Genomic DNA, 18,158 nt, shown 5'->3' with positions numbered 1-18,158 from the left:
CACTACCAAGAGTAATCACGGGGGAGGAAGTAATAAATAATAGTGATATGTCATCATAATCAAGCAACATATAATTAGCATCTCTTGGAAGTTAAGACCTAAAGCCCCATTGCTTTATATATCTTGGCTAGCATTAGATGCAAAGGGTTGTGTATGTGGGAGAGAGGGAGGTGGACAAATGTATGGAAAAGTGAGCTATTAATGGATACTAGGCGCAGGGGCTGTTTGCTCCCTCCCAAGTTCAGAGGCAGTGTGCCTTTGAATGTCAGTTGCCAGGGAACAAAGCAGAAAGAGCATTGCATTCACATCCTCATCTGGAGAACTCTGGTTACAAACAAACAGGAGTTTGAACTTGGTAGGCTTAATCCAACAAGGCTCATCTTTATATTCTTTCTTAAGTTCTGCGTTTTAACGAGCAGATCTCTTCTCGTGTCTGCTTTAGCCCTTGTCTTTTCTAGCTGGGAAAGCAGGTAAAGATAAAGGTCCAGTTGTGGCCGACTCTGGGGTTGTGGCGCTCGTCTCGCTTTACTGGCCGAGGGAGCCGGCGTACAGCTTCCAGGTCATACGGCCAGCATGACTAAGCCGCTTTTGGCGAACCAGAGCAGTGCACGGAAACGCCGTTTACCTTCCCGCCGGAGCGGTATCTATTTATCTACTTGCACTGGTGTGCTTTCGAACTGCTAGGTTGGCAGGAGCAGGGACCAAGCAACGGGAGCCCACCCCGTCATGGGGATTCGAACCGCCAACCTTCTGATCAGCAAGTCCTAGGCTCTGTGGTTTAACCCACAGCGCCACCCGTGTTGGGAAAGCAGGTATAAAATGAAAACTGAAAATAGGAACTATCAACACGGTGGTTAGCAAGCCATGGGCTGTGAAACGGTATGAAGTTTGAGCCCTGGTCCGATACCATGCAAAGGCAGAGGAAAATTGTATTTTTAATTGCAGGAGTTGTCCAGGTTGTGCCAGAAAGCTAGACCAGGTTCATCAAGTCCACGGACCACTTTCCCTCCCCGCTGAGGCACGTGGGAACAAAATCTGCTTCTAGACGTGGTTTTGAATTTATTGCCAGCTACTGTGAAGGAGAAGTTGTTACAGCCGCCATCTTAGCAGAGCCTAATCTGGCTACTGTGAGGTGTTTTAATTACTCCTTCCTCTTGGGTATCAATGCTCAGGGAGAGAGAGAAGAATCTTTGAAGTGACTGGTGGTGCCATTGCAGAAGGTTTGACTCTTGGGTTCTTCTAGATGAGCCATGAGTTGTAGCTACCCAGCTCTAGGCATTCCTGAGTGAATCTGGTTGTCTAGACGCCAATCCAGCAATAGAATCAGAACCTGTTTTGAAGAAGGTTATAATAATAATAATAATAATAATAATAATAATAATAATAATAATAATAATTTATTATTTATACCCCGCCCATCTGGCTGAGTTTCCCCAGCCACTCTGGGCGGCTTCCAATCAAGTGTTAAAAACAATATATTATTAAATATTAAAAACTACCCTAAACAGGGCTGCCCCCAGATGTCTTTTAAAAAGAAGATAGCTGCTTATTTCCTTCACATCTGAAGGGAGGGTGTTCCACAGGGTGGGCGCCACCACCGAGAAGGCCCTCTGTCTGGTTCCCTGCAACCTCACTTCTTGCAATGAGGGAACCGCCAGAAGGCCCTCGCCGCTGGATCTCACTGTCTGGGCTGGATGATGGGGGTGGAGACACACCTTCAGGTATACAGGACCGAGGCCGTTTGGGGCTTTAAAGGTCACCACCAACACTTTGAATTGTGCTCGGAAACGTACTGGGAGCCAATGCAGATCTCTCAGGACCGGTGTTATGTGGTCCCGGCGGCCACTCCCAGTCACCAGTCTAGCTGCCGCATTCTGGATTAATTGCAGTTTCCGGGTCACTTTCAAAGGTAGCCCCATGTAGAGTGCATTGCAGTAGTCCAAGCGGGAAATAACCAGAACATGCACCACTCTGGGGAGACAGTCTGCGGGCAGGTAGGGTCTCAGCCTGCGTACTAGGTGGAGATGGTAGACAGCCGCCCTGGACACAGAATTGACCTGTGCCTCCATGGACAGCTGTGAGTCCAAAATGACTCCCAGGCTGCGCACCGGTTACCCCATTCAGGATCAGGGAGTCCTCCACACCCACCCGCCCCCTGTCCTCCCAAAACAGTACTTCAATCTGTTTCAAAGGTTGCACTACCTTTGAAAAACCAGGTTCCCAATGTTCTGTACAGTGGTGCCCCGCAAGACGAATGCCTCGCAAGACGGAAAACTTGCTAGACGAAAGAGTTTTCCGTTTTGGAGGTGCTTCGCAAAACGAATCTCCTATGGGCTTGCTTCGCAAGACGAAAATGTCTTGCGAGTTCCTGCGGGTTTTCCCCCCTCCCCCCCTTTTCTAAGCCGCTTATCCGCTAAGCCGCTAATAGTGCTAATAGCGCTGATCCGTCAATGGGCTTGCTTCGCAAGACGAAAAAACCGCTAGACGAAGAGACTCTCAGAACGGATTCTTTTCGTCTTGCGAGGCACCACTGTATCTGACTTTATTCCTGGATTCTCAGGTGGCAGCTGTGACCAGGAGTGTTTCTGCACAGTTTGACCAACTGTGCCTGTTTCTAGGGATGGCAGACTTGGCTGCAGTCAGACGGCCTGGACCACTGTAACTTGGTCTCCTTTGTCAGAAACTGCTGCTAGGACAAAATGCTATTGCTGGACAATTGATGGGTGCTGTTTTTTTGGTGTGTGTGGCAGGTACTGCTGTTATCCTACCGCTTGCCTACCACTTTTGTGGTGGCAGGTGTTGATGTGATCCCACCGCTACCACCACTTTTGTGGCGATCACACAGGGTCCCCGGGCGTTTGACGGTCTGTTGATCCCTGTGCCACCACTGCGATTGCTTTTTCCGCTGCCACCACCCCGTATCTCACGGGGACACACGGAGTCCAGACAGTTGTTAACATTAACAAGTAATCAAGTTTATTTTTATAAGCATGAACAAGTTTATGGTTTCAGTTAATTTTTCTTGTCAGTTTCTTTATCTTAGTTTCTTTACTGACCTACACGTTCCTAACAACTTCAAACTGATTATCCCAACTGTCTATCTGACTCCACCTAACAGTTCCTCTCACTCTCTCACAACACAACTCGACCAACCCACAGACTTATCCTCCCTCTTCCTTCTCCAGCTCCCAACTCTCAACTGACTTCCACACAACTCCAACTCTAACTCCTCCCCTTGGGTTCCCACTGGCCAATCACATCACACTCATTTAACCCTTTCCTTATGACCCACCTAGGAGGCAAATGCCACAGTGTGCCTTTGACTTATTTTTTGCATCAATTGCACTGGCTGTTGGTCTGTTTGCAAATGAAATTCAAAATTGCCCCCCAAACTCCAAAGGAACCTTTAATGAAGCTGCCCATTCTCTGAGGTCATCTGCAGAAGATGCCCAGATGGAAAGGAACAGGGCCTTCTCAGTGGTGGTGCCCAGCCTTTGGAACCCCCTTCCCCAGTATATCATACCCCCGCCATGCACATTCTGTAGTATACTCAATATTATTTTATGTTAATACCGTAGGTTTTTTGCCTGCTGACACCCTTTCAGTTGTTGTTGTTCTGTGTGTGTTTGTTTTAAAACATGTTTGTTTATTTTCAAATACAGTGGTGCCTCGCAAGACGAAAAGAATCCGTTCTGTGAGTCTCTTCGACTAGCGTTTTTTTTCGTCTTGCGAAGCAAGCCCATTGACGGATTAGCAGATTAGCGCTATTAGCGGCTTTTAGCAGCTTATCGTCTTAGCAGATAAGCGGCTTAGCGGCTTAGAAAAGGGGGGGGGGGAGGAAAGAAACCCCGCAGGAACTCGCAAGACATTTTCGTCTTGCGAAGCAAGCCCATAGGAGATTCGTTTTGCGAAGCACCTCCAAAACGGAAAACTCTTTCGTCTAGCGAGTTTTCCGTCTTGCGAGGCATTCGTTTGCGGGGCACCACTGTATAGAAACACATGGGCACAAATGCAGATTAATACAGTAAAGCAGACATTAAGACAGAAGCCAAAAAAGAAAAAACCAAACATCTTTAATAGACAATTCCATGTGGCTGCATGATCCTGAAGCTAGGAGGGATACTTTCTCATTCATATATATATATAGAGAGAGAGAGAGAGAGAGACTGAGGTTATTTTTGTAGGGGTGTTGCTGTTTGCTACTCCATCAGTTATTAATTATGACTCACGCTTTTATATTTTTACACTTTTTTTAAGCTGCTCTGGGTGGTTCAAATTCTAAATCAGAAAGGCTGCAATTTAAGTTCTTTTAATAACAAATAATTAGATTTTCAGAGGTGTTAGCTCTCCTTCCCAGTTTTACAGATGACGTCAAACGGAGAGGGAAACATGTTGGAATAAATTAAGTGATCAGGATAGAATGGAAAGCTGAGCTGAAACAAACAAAATCAAATTAAACAGAGAAATACAAACTTCTGTGTTATGGCAAAGCAAAATAATTCAGTGCATGTGTATAGGATTGGGAGAGGACCTAGCTAGCTTCACAATAGTAAATTTGAACAGGATCTCAGGTTTGCAGCTGATCATAAGCTGAACATGAGTCAGCAGTGTGATGCAGCTGGGGGGGGGGAGGTTAATGCCATTTTAGGCTGTATTAATAGAACCAGGGTTTCCAAGACACACGAAGCCATAGTTCCACTTTATTCCTCACTAGTCAGACCTCATTTTAATTGCTGTGCCCAATTCTGGGTGCTACACTCTAGGAAATGACCTTTGGATATCTAGAGAGCCAGAGATGTGCTTAAGGAGAGTGCAGAGAAACTGAATGAATTACAGTGGTGCCTCGGGTTACATACGCTTCAGGTTACAGACTCCACTAACCCAGAAATAGTGCTTCAGCTTAAGAACTCTGCTTCAGGAAGAGAACAAATCGTGCTCCGGCGGCTCAGCAGCAGCAGGGAAGCCCCATTAGCTAAAGTGGTGTTTCAGGTTAAGAACAGTTTCAGGTTAAGAACGGACCTCCGGAACGAATTAAGTACTTAACCGAGCTCGATGTGATCAGCCTATTAGACAAAATAAAAACCGACAAATCACCAGGTCCAGATGACATACAGACATCCCTCAGATCATGAGCCAACAGTGTGACGCGGCAGCTAAAAAAGCCAATGCAATTCTGGGCTGCATCAATAGGAGTATAGCATCTAGATCAAGGGAAGTAATAGTGCCGCTGTATTCTGCTCTGGTCAGACCTCACCTGGAGTACTGTTTCCAGTTCTGGGCACCACAGTTCAAGAAGGACACTGACAAACTGGAACGTGTCCAGAGGAGGGCAACCAAAATGGTCAAAGGCCTGGAAAGGATGCCTTATGAGGAACGGCTAAGGGAGCTGGGCATGTTTAGCCTGGAGAAGAGGAGGTTAAGGGGTGATATGATAGCCATGTTCAAATATATAAAAGGATGTCACATAGAGGAGGGAGAAAGGTTGTTTTCTGCTGCTCCAGAGAAGCGGACACGGAGCAATGGATCCAAACTACAAGAAAGAAGATTCCACCTAAACATTAGGAAGAACTTCCTGACAGTAAGAGCTGTTTGACAGTGGAATTTGCTGCCAAGGAGTGTGGTGGAGTCTCCTACTTTGGAGGTCTTTAAGCAGAGGCTTGACAACCATATGTCAGGAGTGCTCTGATGGTGTTTCCTGCTTGGCAGGGGGTTGGACTCGATGGCCCTTGTGGTCTCTTCCAACTCTATGATTCTATGGAGATTAAAGTACTTCCAATAGCACCTTTGTTGTTGTTTAGTCGTTTAGTCGTGTCCGACTCTTTGTGACCCCATGGACCAGAGCACGCCAGGCACTCCTATCTTCCACTGCCTCCCGCAGCTTGGTCAAACTCATGCTAGTAGCTTTGAGAACACTATCCAACCATCTCATCCTCTGTCGTCCCCTTCTCCTTGTGCCCTCCATCTTTCCCAACATCAGGGTCTTTCCCAGGGAGTCTTCTCTTCTCATGAGGTGGCCAAAGTATTGGAGTCTCAGCTTCAGGATCTGTCCTTCCAGTGAGCACTCAGGGCTGATTTCCTTCAGAATGGAAAGGATTGATCTTCTTGCAGTCAGTAGCATCTTAGGGACCAACTAAGTTTGTTGTTGGTATGAGCTTTTGTGTGCAAGCACACTTCTTCAGATACCTCCGAAAGCTCATACCAGTAACAAACTTAGTTGCTACTGGAAGAATTTTTTTTTATTTTGTTTCGACTACGGCAGACCAACACAGCTACCTACCCGTAACTGGAGATTAAAGTGTTCAGGATTGACTGATCTGTCATAAAGTCCACCCCGCTTCAGTTTCCCCCATTGCTCCCAGTTTGCTCTCAGACCCTTAGGGGGAAAGTCTTTGCCACAAGCTATACAACCACATTTTTTAAAAAATAAATCCATGAATTAATTTTTATCCAGTTGTTCTGAAACTACATAGAAACGAGGGGTGGGGGGCTAGGTTAATCTAAAACAGAAGTGGAGGCTCCCAGATTCCTCCTTACAGCCATTCGGGGGGGGGGGTGAGGAATGTGCAGTTTAAGGGAGAAAGCCTTGTTTTTATAACCATTGAACAGGCCTCTGTTTTTAGATCATGCATTATAAAAAGTAATTGAAGCTAGAAGACTCTCTTAAGTGAACAAAGCAGCACATTTTTTTAAATGTTTAAAAGGCCTGTTCTATAAGCAGAATGAAATACATTGTGCAAAGAATGTTTGCTGTATAATATCTGTGACTTTTGGGTTTGTGTTCCAAAATCAACACTGAATTCTCTTTTCTGACAGGTATCGTTTATTTCTCTTCCTTATCTCCATAGTAATGTGCTTTGTTGTGACCAAGTCCTTGCTGCTGACCTGCTGTTTGCCCTTCTTTCTAATGGGTATGAGGTACTACTTCAGTAGAAAAGTTATCCTCAGCTATCTGGAGTGCGCACTGAATACGGACATGTCTGATATTGAGCAATATTACATGAAATCGCCAGGTGAGTAATATGTCCATGGAAGGATCAGTAACTAAACATCTTTCATTGTGTCGTCATGACGGAGGGTTCTTTTAATTGCTAAGAATATGGCAATTTCTTCTAAAGAAGAAAAGTGTTTATATTTAAACAGGATTCCAAAAATCAGTGGAAACGCCTCATCTGTTTTTTATTTGTACTTAAGTTCAAATGGAAGTTTGAAACCTCCTTGGTTTGTATTGTTGGAAAATATACATAGTTCTGTTTTCTGGAACTTGAGTTTCCAGTGGCGTAGCGTGGGTTGTCCCCCTAAGGGCAGAGAGCTGCGAGTGCAAGCGCGCCCCCCCCCCAGATGTTGTGCCCGGTGCGGCCGGCCCCCCCTGCACCCCCCACGCTACGCCACTGCGAGTTTCTCTCTCCTTTCAAGTGATTTGTATGTCTTTCATAACAGTAGCGCACAAAGTCTTAAAGAAACTCTCAGGACACAGATCTATGGAAGAGCCACTCTGCGTTAGGCCTGGAAATTCCAGTCGTTCGTTCTTTTGTACATTATCTGTGTTCAGGTCAGCTCCTGCACATCTAAAAGGCATGCGAGCCAGACACAGGGAATATTTATCCATCTGTGGCGCTATTCTTTGGAAATTCCTCAACTGTAATTGGGACAGATTTGTGCAACGGAGTGTTCAGCTCTCATTCATTGTGGGGATAAAGGACTCCTTTGAGAAACTTGCTAGAGTAAAAACAGCTGAGCGCTTGGTTTTAAAAACATTGCTCCTCTTTTGAGAGTGCCGAATTATTTTAAGAACTCTCTGCTATCTATTCCTATATCTACCGATATAGACCCGTTTGTATTCAGTAAGCATACTGAGCCTCTCAGGTAATTCTTGTAACGCATTTATGTGCAGAGCTATACATTGGAACGGGGTTGCTATCAGCTCAAAGTCTAGTAATTTTGTTCAACCATGTTATGGATCAGGAATAAAAAAACCCTAACACTTGAATCTGTTTAATTAGTGACCAGCTATCAAAGCATGTTCAGTTTTTCACCCTGGAAACAGCACGGACACTATCATGCGCGGACTCTGGGGGCATATGAGTTTATTTCGCCACTAGTGAATGTTTTCAGCATTTAACTGTCGTGAACACTGATGACTGTGAATTGCTTTGCTCCCACCGAAGAGGAAAGAGATTTTGCTGTAGGGAAGGACTGCAGTACGAATGGTCTGGCTGATGATTTATTCCCCTAGACTACAAGGAAGGAGTGTGAATTTTTGTGGCGGGCTCTGGGTTTGATAACCATGATTGGTAGGAAAGTTAGCGTTACATCTCCCAACAATGCAGCTTTTGCTTGGTCTACAGGAGTGGGATGTGGGAGAATAGTATTGTTAAGCTGTATTGCATTTAAGATATTTGAAAAAAAATTAATAAACATTACTGGGGGGGGAGAGGTGTGGGATGTCAGTGTAAATTCTAAACTGGAGGCAGTTTTGACACTTGTATGTATTGTAGGGTGTGTGTGTGTATATAAAAATACACACACATATATGTAGGTATGTATTATTATTTTTTAATAAATGCTTGTTGTTCCTGGAAGTGTGACTTTAACATTGCTTAGGATATAAGCTCGCTTTATTTTGGTAGAAAGGAAAGCTTGGGTTTTGTTGGCTGCTGTTTTCACTTTTGGAGGATACTTTTAATTTGCTATGCTTAATGTGTGAAGATTCTTATAGCATTGATTAGAATAATTCCCTGGAAAACAAATTTTATACTTCTGCTTTATCAGTACTGTATTCCGCCCCGCCCACCCCCAACTTGAACTTGAATAAGGCAAAATATCTTCTAGCACAATGGACCAAATATACTAATGATCAGAACCCAATAACAATAACCCAACAACTGCCTTTGCCCAGAATATTTGTTCTAAAGTAGTTCCACAAGGAGCTAATTACTTAGGGTCATTATTTATTCCAAAATATAGGAATGCATTTGCATGAAGTTGCTGTAATGTTCTTCCTCAACTATTTTGGAAGAAATGTGCAAGATTTCGGGACGACATTTTAATGGCATTCCATGCGAAATCCTGTTTGCCAAAGTGCTAGGAAAGAGTTTAAACTATACCGCATTTGTTACTGTTGGGTAATTTTTGTAGAGAAAAAACGAAGCAGATTTCTTTGTCCATCAATTGCTTTCATCCCAGGATGGTCTTTAGAGTAGCATACAGCCTTCCGGGTCATGAAATTAACTGCTTAACTGAATGAGTTTTCAAAGTTTGTGTCTCAGGGTTGCATGATTCATAAAGCAACTTTTAGAGAATCCTTAAGAGTTTTTGATTTTTACCTGCATTTTTTGACGAAGAAAAACGTGCTGCTTGCTCTTATACTTCCTTGCATTTTTTTGGTTCCTTTACCCCTTATTGTATGGAGTCCCGTCGGAGACAAGGCGGTGCATAAAAAATAAATAATCAATTTCTATTTTTTTACTTGAAGGTATGTGGAGTATCAGTAAACTTGATCTGACAATTACTCATTAGCAAAATAAAGATACCCATATTAAGCCATAACATATTGCATCTGGTTGTTACACCTTTAATCTGAGTCAGAAGACCTGGCTTTGACGGCTGGCTCCACCAAACGTGATCCAAAGCAAATCTTCTTGATCTGCCACATACTTCCAACATTACAAACCACTTATGTATACATAGAATCATAGAGTTGGAAGAGACCACAAGGGCCATCGAGTCCAACCCCCTGCCAAGCAGGAAACACCATCAGAGCACTCCTGACATATGGTTGTCAAGCCTCTGCTTAAAGACCTCCAAAGAAGGAGACTCCACCACACTCCTTGGCAGCAAATTCCACTGTCGAACAGCTCTTACTGTCAGGAAGTTCTTCCTAATGTTTAGGTGGAATCTTCTTTCTTGTAGTTTGGAAGCATTCTGTTCATCCTTGGGGGCTGGACACAAGGACATGGCGCCCCAGCAGCCTCGCCTGACTCCCTGCAACTTCTTTCCTTTTAACTTTTTACTATAGAGCAGATATGTTGTTGTGATAGCTTCAGGCAGCCCCACCACCTCCAGATGATTCTGGGGGAAGGAAAGCTGGCAAGGGTGATGGTTGTGCTTTGTGCCAACTGTAGCTCTGCAGTGAAAAGCTGAAAGAAAGCGGAATGCCGCCCTCCTCCTTGAAGCAGCAGGGCCTCCACTCTTTGAGAAGTGGAAGCAGAGGAGGATTGGGGAATGTTTTCCAGCTCGGGGTCTGATTTCCACAGGGCAAGGCAGGCCAGGCAATGTGTTGCAGCACCATGGAGAGCTCCTAAGTGAGTCACTTGCCCCAACAGAGGCTAGAGGTGGACTGAGACCTTTGGAGCCTCTGCCTCCAGTCCACCTATCCGTGGCTCTGTCTGCTGGGATGCGGGTGGCGCGGTGGTCTAAACCACAGAGCCTCTTGGGCTCGCCGATCAGAAGGTCGGTGGTTCGAATCCCCGCGACGGGGTGTGCTCCCATTGCTCTGTCCCTGCTCCTGCCAACCTAGCACTTCGAAAGCACACTAGTGCAAGTAGATAAATAGGTACCGCTGTGGCAGGAAGGTAAACGGATTTTCGGAGCGCTCTGGTTTCCGTCACGGTGTTCCATTGCACCAGAAGCGGGAAGAAGCCGCATGACCCAGAAAGCTGTCTGTGGACAAACGCCGGCTCCCTCGGCCTGAAAGCGAGATGAGCGCCGCAACCCCATAGTTGACTTTTTGACTGGACTTAACTGTCCAGGGACTCTGTCTACACAGCCTTGAAGGCCAGCCCTCTGGCCTGCAGACAGGCTACTCTTCTGCAATCCCTGGCCTCCCACAATGGCGCTGTTGAACCGGCAAGGTATGTTAGGAGGCACTTGGCTCCTCAGGCTCGGGGAACGGTGGCCATGAAAGTTTCCAGCCCTGGCTCTGTGGACCTGAGTTGTGGTCCAGGGGACTCCTACTCACCAACCTCAGATCTAGTGGCCTCTTGTCATCAGGCTTAGAGTCAGGTACCTTCTGCAACCTCTGATTCTGTGTCTTGATCGTGGCTGGACCCCGGGGTCATGATTACAGTGGTACCTCGGGTTACATATGCTTCAGGTTACAGACGCTTCAGGTTACAGACTCTGTTAACCCAGAAATATTGCTTCAGGTTAAGAACTTTACTTCAGGATGAGAACAGAAATCGTGCTCTGGCGGCGAGGCAGCAGCAGGAGGCCCCATTAGCTAAAGTGGTGCTTCAGGTTAAGAACAGTTTCAGGTTAAGTACAGACCCCTGGAATGAATTAAGTACTTAACCCGAGGTACCACTGTATTGCATTCCTTTCTGGCAGCCTTCCAGTGGTGGGCAGGACTTAGAGCAGTGAGTGTAACATATCTTGTTCTTTTTGCTCGCACCACAGCGAATTTTTTATTGATGAGAAATACACTGGAAAACAAAAAGAAACAACTAACAGTGCTTGATTTATAACACAGAATGCAACTACTTTATAGTATGACTATGGAACATCCACAAAGTACAAAACAGTGCAGATGCATAAGAACACAAAACATTTCCAACATATAATTATAAACAACTCTGTTACATATGTACTTTAAGTATGTGTACAAACTTAATGAGAGGTGAGAGTTTGATTTTGGTGGCTAATCTCATTTATATTAGGTCTAATTTGGTGTTTTGTTTTTTTATATATACATTTATTTGGTTTTCAGATTAAAGTTTCACAACCACATATCCAACAAACAACATAAAGACAAGACTCCTCCCCTTTGTGGGTCTTATTGTTAATAATTTCCTCCTGCGCTTTTTATGATAATCCAAATCTTTTACATCTCCGTTATATCACTATACTGTAGGCTACATTCTGACATGCAAAAGTCATAATTTCACACATGCGCACACTCCTTCCAGGGAAGCAAAAATCATTACCGCAATTCAAGAAGACTTTCTAGCCAAACAAAGCGTTGAAGGAAGGAGTTGGGCTGGTAATGGGCGTGTGAACTGGGGGAAGTCCCAGTGGCTTTATCATGGAGAAAAGAAGGCCAAATTTGGCACCTAGACCTAAGGATCCTCACCCCCCCCTATCCAAAAAAGAAGAAAAAGGTAAAGGACCCCTGACAGTTAAGTCCAGTCACAGATGACTCTGGGGTTGTGTGCTCATCTCGCTTTACCGGGCAAGGGAGCCCGGTGTTTGTTCACAGACAGTTTTTTTCCGGGTCATGTGGCCAGCATGACTAAGCCGCTTCTGGCGAAACCGGAGCAGCACACAGAAATGTCGTTTACCTTCCCGCTGGAGCAGTACCTATTTATCTACTTGCACTTTGACGTACTTTCAAACTGCTAGGTTGGCAGGAGCTGGAATCGAGCAATGGGAGCTCACCCTGTTGCGGGGATTTGAACCGCCGACCTTCTGATCAGCAAGCCCAAGTGGCTTAGTGGTTTTTAAAACCCCTATCCTAAGGCCACCACAATAAACCTTGGCTGCCCTGACGGATAACCTTTTGAGAGAGCGGAGCCATGTGTTCCTCTTGATTCTCCTTGATTTCTTAACTGCTCTTGATCCCATCAATGGCAGTATCTTGCTGAAGATACAGTTGTAGAACAGTTCCGCTCCAACCTGCAGGTCCAGTTCTCGAAAGGAGAATTTTGGGACCTGCTCAGCCCTATGATGTTGTTGTTCTGGGGTCTTGCAGTGTTCCATTTCCTCCTCCTCTAATAAGAATACGCAGCTGCTACTGGGGGCCATTACAGGATCTGGAGCAAGATGTCAGCGATACACTTCTTGACCTTGAGCTCTTCTCACCATCTGAGTCAGGTGAGGCTGTGCAAGTGCTGAATCAGTGCCTCCTGTCATCCCTGACCATTGGTCATGCTGGCAGGGCTGACCAGGGTTTCAGTAAACCAAAGAGCTTAGGACTTGCTGATCAGAAGGTCGGCGGTTTGAATCCCCGCAATGGGGTGAGCTCTCGTTGCTCTGTCCCAGCTCCTGCCAACCTAGCAGTTCGAAAGCACGTCAAAGTGCAAGTAGATAAATAGGTACCACTCCGGCGGGAAGGTAAACGGTGTTTCCGTGCCCTGCTCTGGTTCCCTAGAAGCGGCTTAGTCATGCTGGCCACATGACCCGGAAGCTGTACGCTGGCTCCCTCGGCCAGTAAAGCGAGATGAGCGCTGCAACCCCAGAGTCGTCCGCGACTGGACCTAATGGTCAGGGGTCCCTTTACCTTTACCTTAACAGAAACATACTTTTTTTGTTTTCTATTTTGTGCCTCCATGGAAGGAATGTTGAATATCAAGTCTTTTGTGCTTGCAGTCTCTCACATGTTCCCCTTTCAGTCTGAAAGCAAAATATATTGTAGAAATGCACATGTCAATAGAGGACCAGTGTTCTTGTGTTTAGTGCAAAGTTGTTAAAGCAGTTGAATTGCAGTTCTCCTAAAAGAAACAAAAAACGTTACTTCTATTAAAGGGAGTAAGGCTGTTTTGGATTATGTCGATTTGAGGGGGGGTTTTGCAGGCAATAGTCAGGATCATGGTACTGGGAAGTGAACTTGCAGCATATTAAAATGCGTTTTATAATTGATTTGACAGTGATTTCTTTTGACAAGTGCGTGAGCCCGTTTCCTGAACATAGCAAATTCCAGAAAAGGTTGTGGTTTTGAAAACAGTACTGCATTCCTGACTATATATATATGGCATATAGTGAGATAATATGTGGGTTTTCTTTAAAGATAGCCACCTCTAAAATGGCTTGTTCTTTTTAAAAACCGTTTGCATATTTGCTCTGTGTGAGCACTTTCTCAAATTTCGCATATATGTATAGTTATCTGAAACTGCCATCTGCAACTGCTTTCAAGGTATAATTCTGCTGAGATATTTCCTTAATGTATCTGGAATAAGATTCTCTCCCCCCCCCCCCCCGGTTCCAAGCCATGTTGCAACAAAACTGAGTTGATCGTTTGCACTGTATATAATGCAAGCAATCCAATTTGCTTCAGACTTGAACTTACTCTTACTGTGGTTTTATAGGCGAGTCATTAGGGGCCTTGGGCTGCATCTGAGAGTGAGGCCAATAAGATTACACTGCAAGATCAGGTTTTTCAGAATTCTGACAGTCTGCAGTTTTATACTGATAATATAAAAGGAGAAGTAGTAACTCGTGACCAGATACTGTCTTGCTTTCTCATACTTTCTTCCCATCTCATTGCAAAAGCCACTGAGGTTTGCTTAATTCACTCTTTTCATGTCTCAGCTGATTGCTAAGTATTTGTATTTATTATACAGTGGTACCTTAGTTCTCAAACTTAATCCTTTCTGGAAGTCCGTTCCAAAACCGAGGCGTGCTTTCCCATAGAAAGTAATTCAAACTGGATTAATTCGTTCCAGACAAAATAAATAGCAAAAACAGACGGACCTCATCGGAGCACTCAAAACGGAAGTGTGGCACTCAAATCGGAAGCGTAACACTCAAAATGGAGTACGTTCGGCTTCCAAAAAAAGTTCACAAACCGGAACACTTACTTCCGGGTTTGCAGTGTTTGGGTTCCAAGTTGTTTGAGTACCAAGGCGTTTGAGAACCAAAGTCCCACTGTAAATCTTTTTTTAAAAAACAGCAACCCATTTTTAAATCTTTTGCTTTAGAATTGTACATATTTGTGAAGCATGTTTTAAATCACAGTTGCCAACTTTTCACCTAAAGTCAGTTGCCATATTTACATCTGTCATGCTCCTGTGCTGCTTCCAGGTTTCCTATAGGCACCTGGCTAAGCAGTGTGAGAACAGGATGAGGGACTTTGATGGAGCTTTGGTCTTGATCCAGGAGGATCTTCTTAAATTCTTATTGCTGCTCTTCCATCTTCATCAGCCCCAGTTGTCTTCTCCGCCCTTAAACGAGTGACCATCTCTGGTCTTTATGCCTGGAACCAGGGTGGATAAAAATCAATGATCTTTTTCAAAAGATAAAAAAAATGGATTTTTAAAAAATATATCTAAATTGGATTTTTAAAAATATATTTAAATTGGATTTTTAAAATAAAATGCTTTTAGAGGAAAAATCTCTCTAAAGATAGTTTTCTGTTTAAGTTTCATTATAGTCCAAAGGCTAGTCATCAGGAAATAAAGATTTATTTTAAGTTTTTCATGTGCTAAAACTCAGTCTGAGTGGTGACACCCCTTTCCTCCGCCCCTGCCCAAACCAGTGATCGGATTTCCTCACTGAGAATCCCAGAGGAGCCTGTGCACCATGCCCAGACTTTGGTTGGATCCAACATCTGCTACAAAGGGATCCCCACAAGCTCTCCTACAACTAATCCAGAATGCGGCAGCTAGACTGGTGACTGGGAGCGGCCGCCGAGACCACATAACAGCGGTCTTGAAAGACCTACATTGGCTCTCAGTACGTTTCCGAGCACAATTCAAAGTGCTGGTGTTGACCTTTAAAGCCCTAAACGGCCTCGGCCCAGTATACCTGAAGGAACATCTCCACCCCCACTGTTCTGCCCGGAGGTCCAGCGCCGAGGGCCTTCTGGCGGTTCCCTCACTGCGAGAAGCCAAGTTACAGGGAACCAGGCAGAGGGCCTTCTCGGTAGTGGCACCTGCCCTATGGAACGCCCTCCCACCAGACGTCAAAGAGAAAAACAACTACCAGACTTTTAGAAGACATTTGAAGGCAGCTCGGTTTAGGGAAGCTTTTAATGTTTAATAGGTTATTGCATTTTAATATTCTGTTGGAAGCTGCCCAGAGTGGCTGGGGAAACCCAGCCAGATGGGCGGGGTATAAATAATAAATTATTATTATTATTACTCCTTCAAGAAAATACTGCCCCTTTCCACGTGGTTTTTTGGGTCCGGTTTATTTTTTATTTCCGCTAACCTGTGAACACAACTCAGCGCTTTCAGGACCTTGCCCAACCCTCACTGTTCCGAGACGTGAATATTTTTTGTTCCGCATACAGTGGTACCTCGGGTTACATACGCTTCAGGTAACATATGCTTCAGGTTACAGACTCCGCTAACCCAGAAATAGTACCTTGGATTGAGAACTTTGCTTCAGGATGAGAACAGAAATTGTGCTCTGGCGGTGCAGCAGCAGTGGGAGGCCCCATTAGCTAAAGTGGTGCTTCAGGTTAAGAACAGTTTCAGGTTAAGAACGGACCTCCAGAACGAATTAAGTACTTAACCTGAGGTACCACTGTACTATACAACTGGCAGAAACACGAAGCATTTCACCCCCCCCCCCCCGTCTCTTCAGCCTGAAAATGTCATTGGTGCCGCTCACAAAGATCAGTAACAAAGCCAGACAGTGAAACTGTGGCTATCCCTCCGAGTGAGAAATTTAAAATCGTATCCAAACACTTACATCAGGGAGGTGGGAGAGGAGAGTTAGGCTGCTATAGTTAGGCTGGTTGGAGGAGGTGAGAATGTGTGGGAGCAGAGGGGAGGGTTGGTGGCTGGATAGAAGCAGAGAAAATGAGAGAAGGAGGAGGGTGGAAAGGGGGGGACGAAGAAAAGACGAGATGGAGAGAACAAGGAAGTGGATGGAGCTAAAGGGAGGGAATAGGAAAGGCCTCTGGAGAATAGAGCGGCAGTCAGGGGGAGATATTTCCTCTCCAACCCTGCTACAGGACCTGTGCAGGTAAACAGTAATAGTGATCATTATAATCACCATCATCATTAATAGAGCTTTGATAAATTAATCAGTGGGTAAGGGTAAAGGGACCCCTGACCATTAGGTCCAGTCGTGGCCGACTCTGGGCTTGCGGCGCTCATCTCGCTTTATTGGCCAAGGGAGCCGGTGTACAGTTTCCAGGTCATGTGGCCAGCATGACTAAGCCGCTTCTGGCGAACCAGAGCAGCGCACGGAAACACCATTTACCTTCCCACCGGAGTGGTACCTATTTATCTACTTGCACTTGTGCTTTGGAACTGCTAGGTTGGCAGGAGCAGGGACCGAACAACGGGAGCTCACCCCGTCGCAGGGATTCAAACCGCCGACGTTCTGATCGGCAAGCCCTAGGTTCTGTGGTTTAACCCACAGTGCCACCCGCGTCCCATCAATGTGTACAAATGGATAAACAGTGCCAACCCTTGCGGGGGGGGGGGGAGTTCGGTCAGACATTTTCTTGCCCATTACAGTGTAACTCACAAAGACAAGCAAGGCACAGCCGTGTAATTTTGAAACTCCCCAACTAATCTATTCCCTAGCTGAGTTGTGTGAAGAATATGTAAAAAGAGGGCATGGCACACATTGTCTTGGACCCGGCCCTGTTTACCTACGCAGGCAATCTTTTGTTGTTGTCACGTTAAATAACTGCATGCTCACAGTTTGCCATCTAAGCAGAGTAAAACCAGGTCTAAACAGAACAGGGGGTGTTATTTCCCATTCATAAGCAGCCCTTTCATGTTCAGATTTAATATACTGTACCAGACTTAGAATTCTTCAGAATCCTAAATCCATTTTGGCATGTTTTGTAAAAAATTATGTAATGGAGGAAATTTAGTAACTTCTTTGAAAGTTACAACGCTGTGCCCAAGCTTCTTTATTCTGCAGGCCTGAAAACTAGAGTTTTGCTAAATGTAGGTCTCACATTAGGCAGTTTTTGTTTTGTTGTTCAGTATAGAATCATGGATTTATGAATGCGTGCGGATCTGAAGTTATATTACGAGGCAGCATGCCTCTGCTGGCTAAAAGAATGGATAAAACTAAAAAATACAAAGCTCCTAGATTTGGAAGGATTCGATGCAAGGTTTGGATGGCATGCGCATCTTTGGAAAGAAAAGAAGAAAGGCTACGGTTCATTTGAAAACCACATCTTTCGCAGATCGTTACTGGAGGTCTGGGACAGATACAAAAATATATTGGAAACAGGGATCCCACATTGGTTATCCCCGCTAGAGGCTATGGGAGTTAAGAAAATCAATATGAGAAGCGATTGGGTCACCTATGCAGATTTGGTGGTGAAGGAAGGGGGTAAGTGGAGGATAAAACCATATGATCAAGTAAAAGAATATGTCTATGATTGGTTGCACTACCGCCAAGTAAACGAAATGTTTAAAAAGGAAGAGAAAGAAAAAGGGTACAAAGAAAAAGATTCAAAATTCCAAACAGAAATTGTAAATAATGACTGCAAAATAATCTCTAAAATGTACAAAATTCTGTTGGAATGGCAC

General features: G+C 44.8%; 1 protein-coding gene across 5 annotated transcripts in view; it reads left to right on the top strand.

Annotated features, from left to right (window-relative positions):
- The window catches only part of NAT8L (N-acetyltransferase 8 like), a 47,227-nt gene that overhangs the window by 4,844 nt on the left and 24,225 nt on the right, over positions 1 to 18,158 (top strand). For all 5 annotated transcript variants that reach the window (XR_014525892.1, XR_014525893.1, XR_014525894.1 and 2 more), the window contains exon 2: positions 6,846 to 7,010. Coding sequence is in view for 2 of the 5 variants with exons in the window: in XM_083502209.1 (XP_083358335.1) it covers positions 6,846 to 7,010 (165 nt within the window). In the remaining 3 variants the exon portion in view is untranslated. The remainder of the gene's footprint in view (positions 1 to 6,845; positions 7,011 to 18,158) is intronic.

Source organism: Podarcis liolepis, assembly GCF_965112155.1.
Source record: "Podarcis liolepis genome assembly, chromosome: 5".
Lineage (NCBI taxonomy): Eukaryota > Metazoa > Chordata > Lepidosauria > Squamata > Lacertidae > Podarcis > Podarcis liolepis.
Note: the sequence above shows the minus strand (reverse complement) of the source record. Positions and strands in the feature narration are given on the sequence as shown.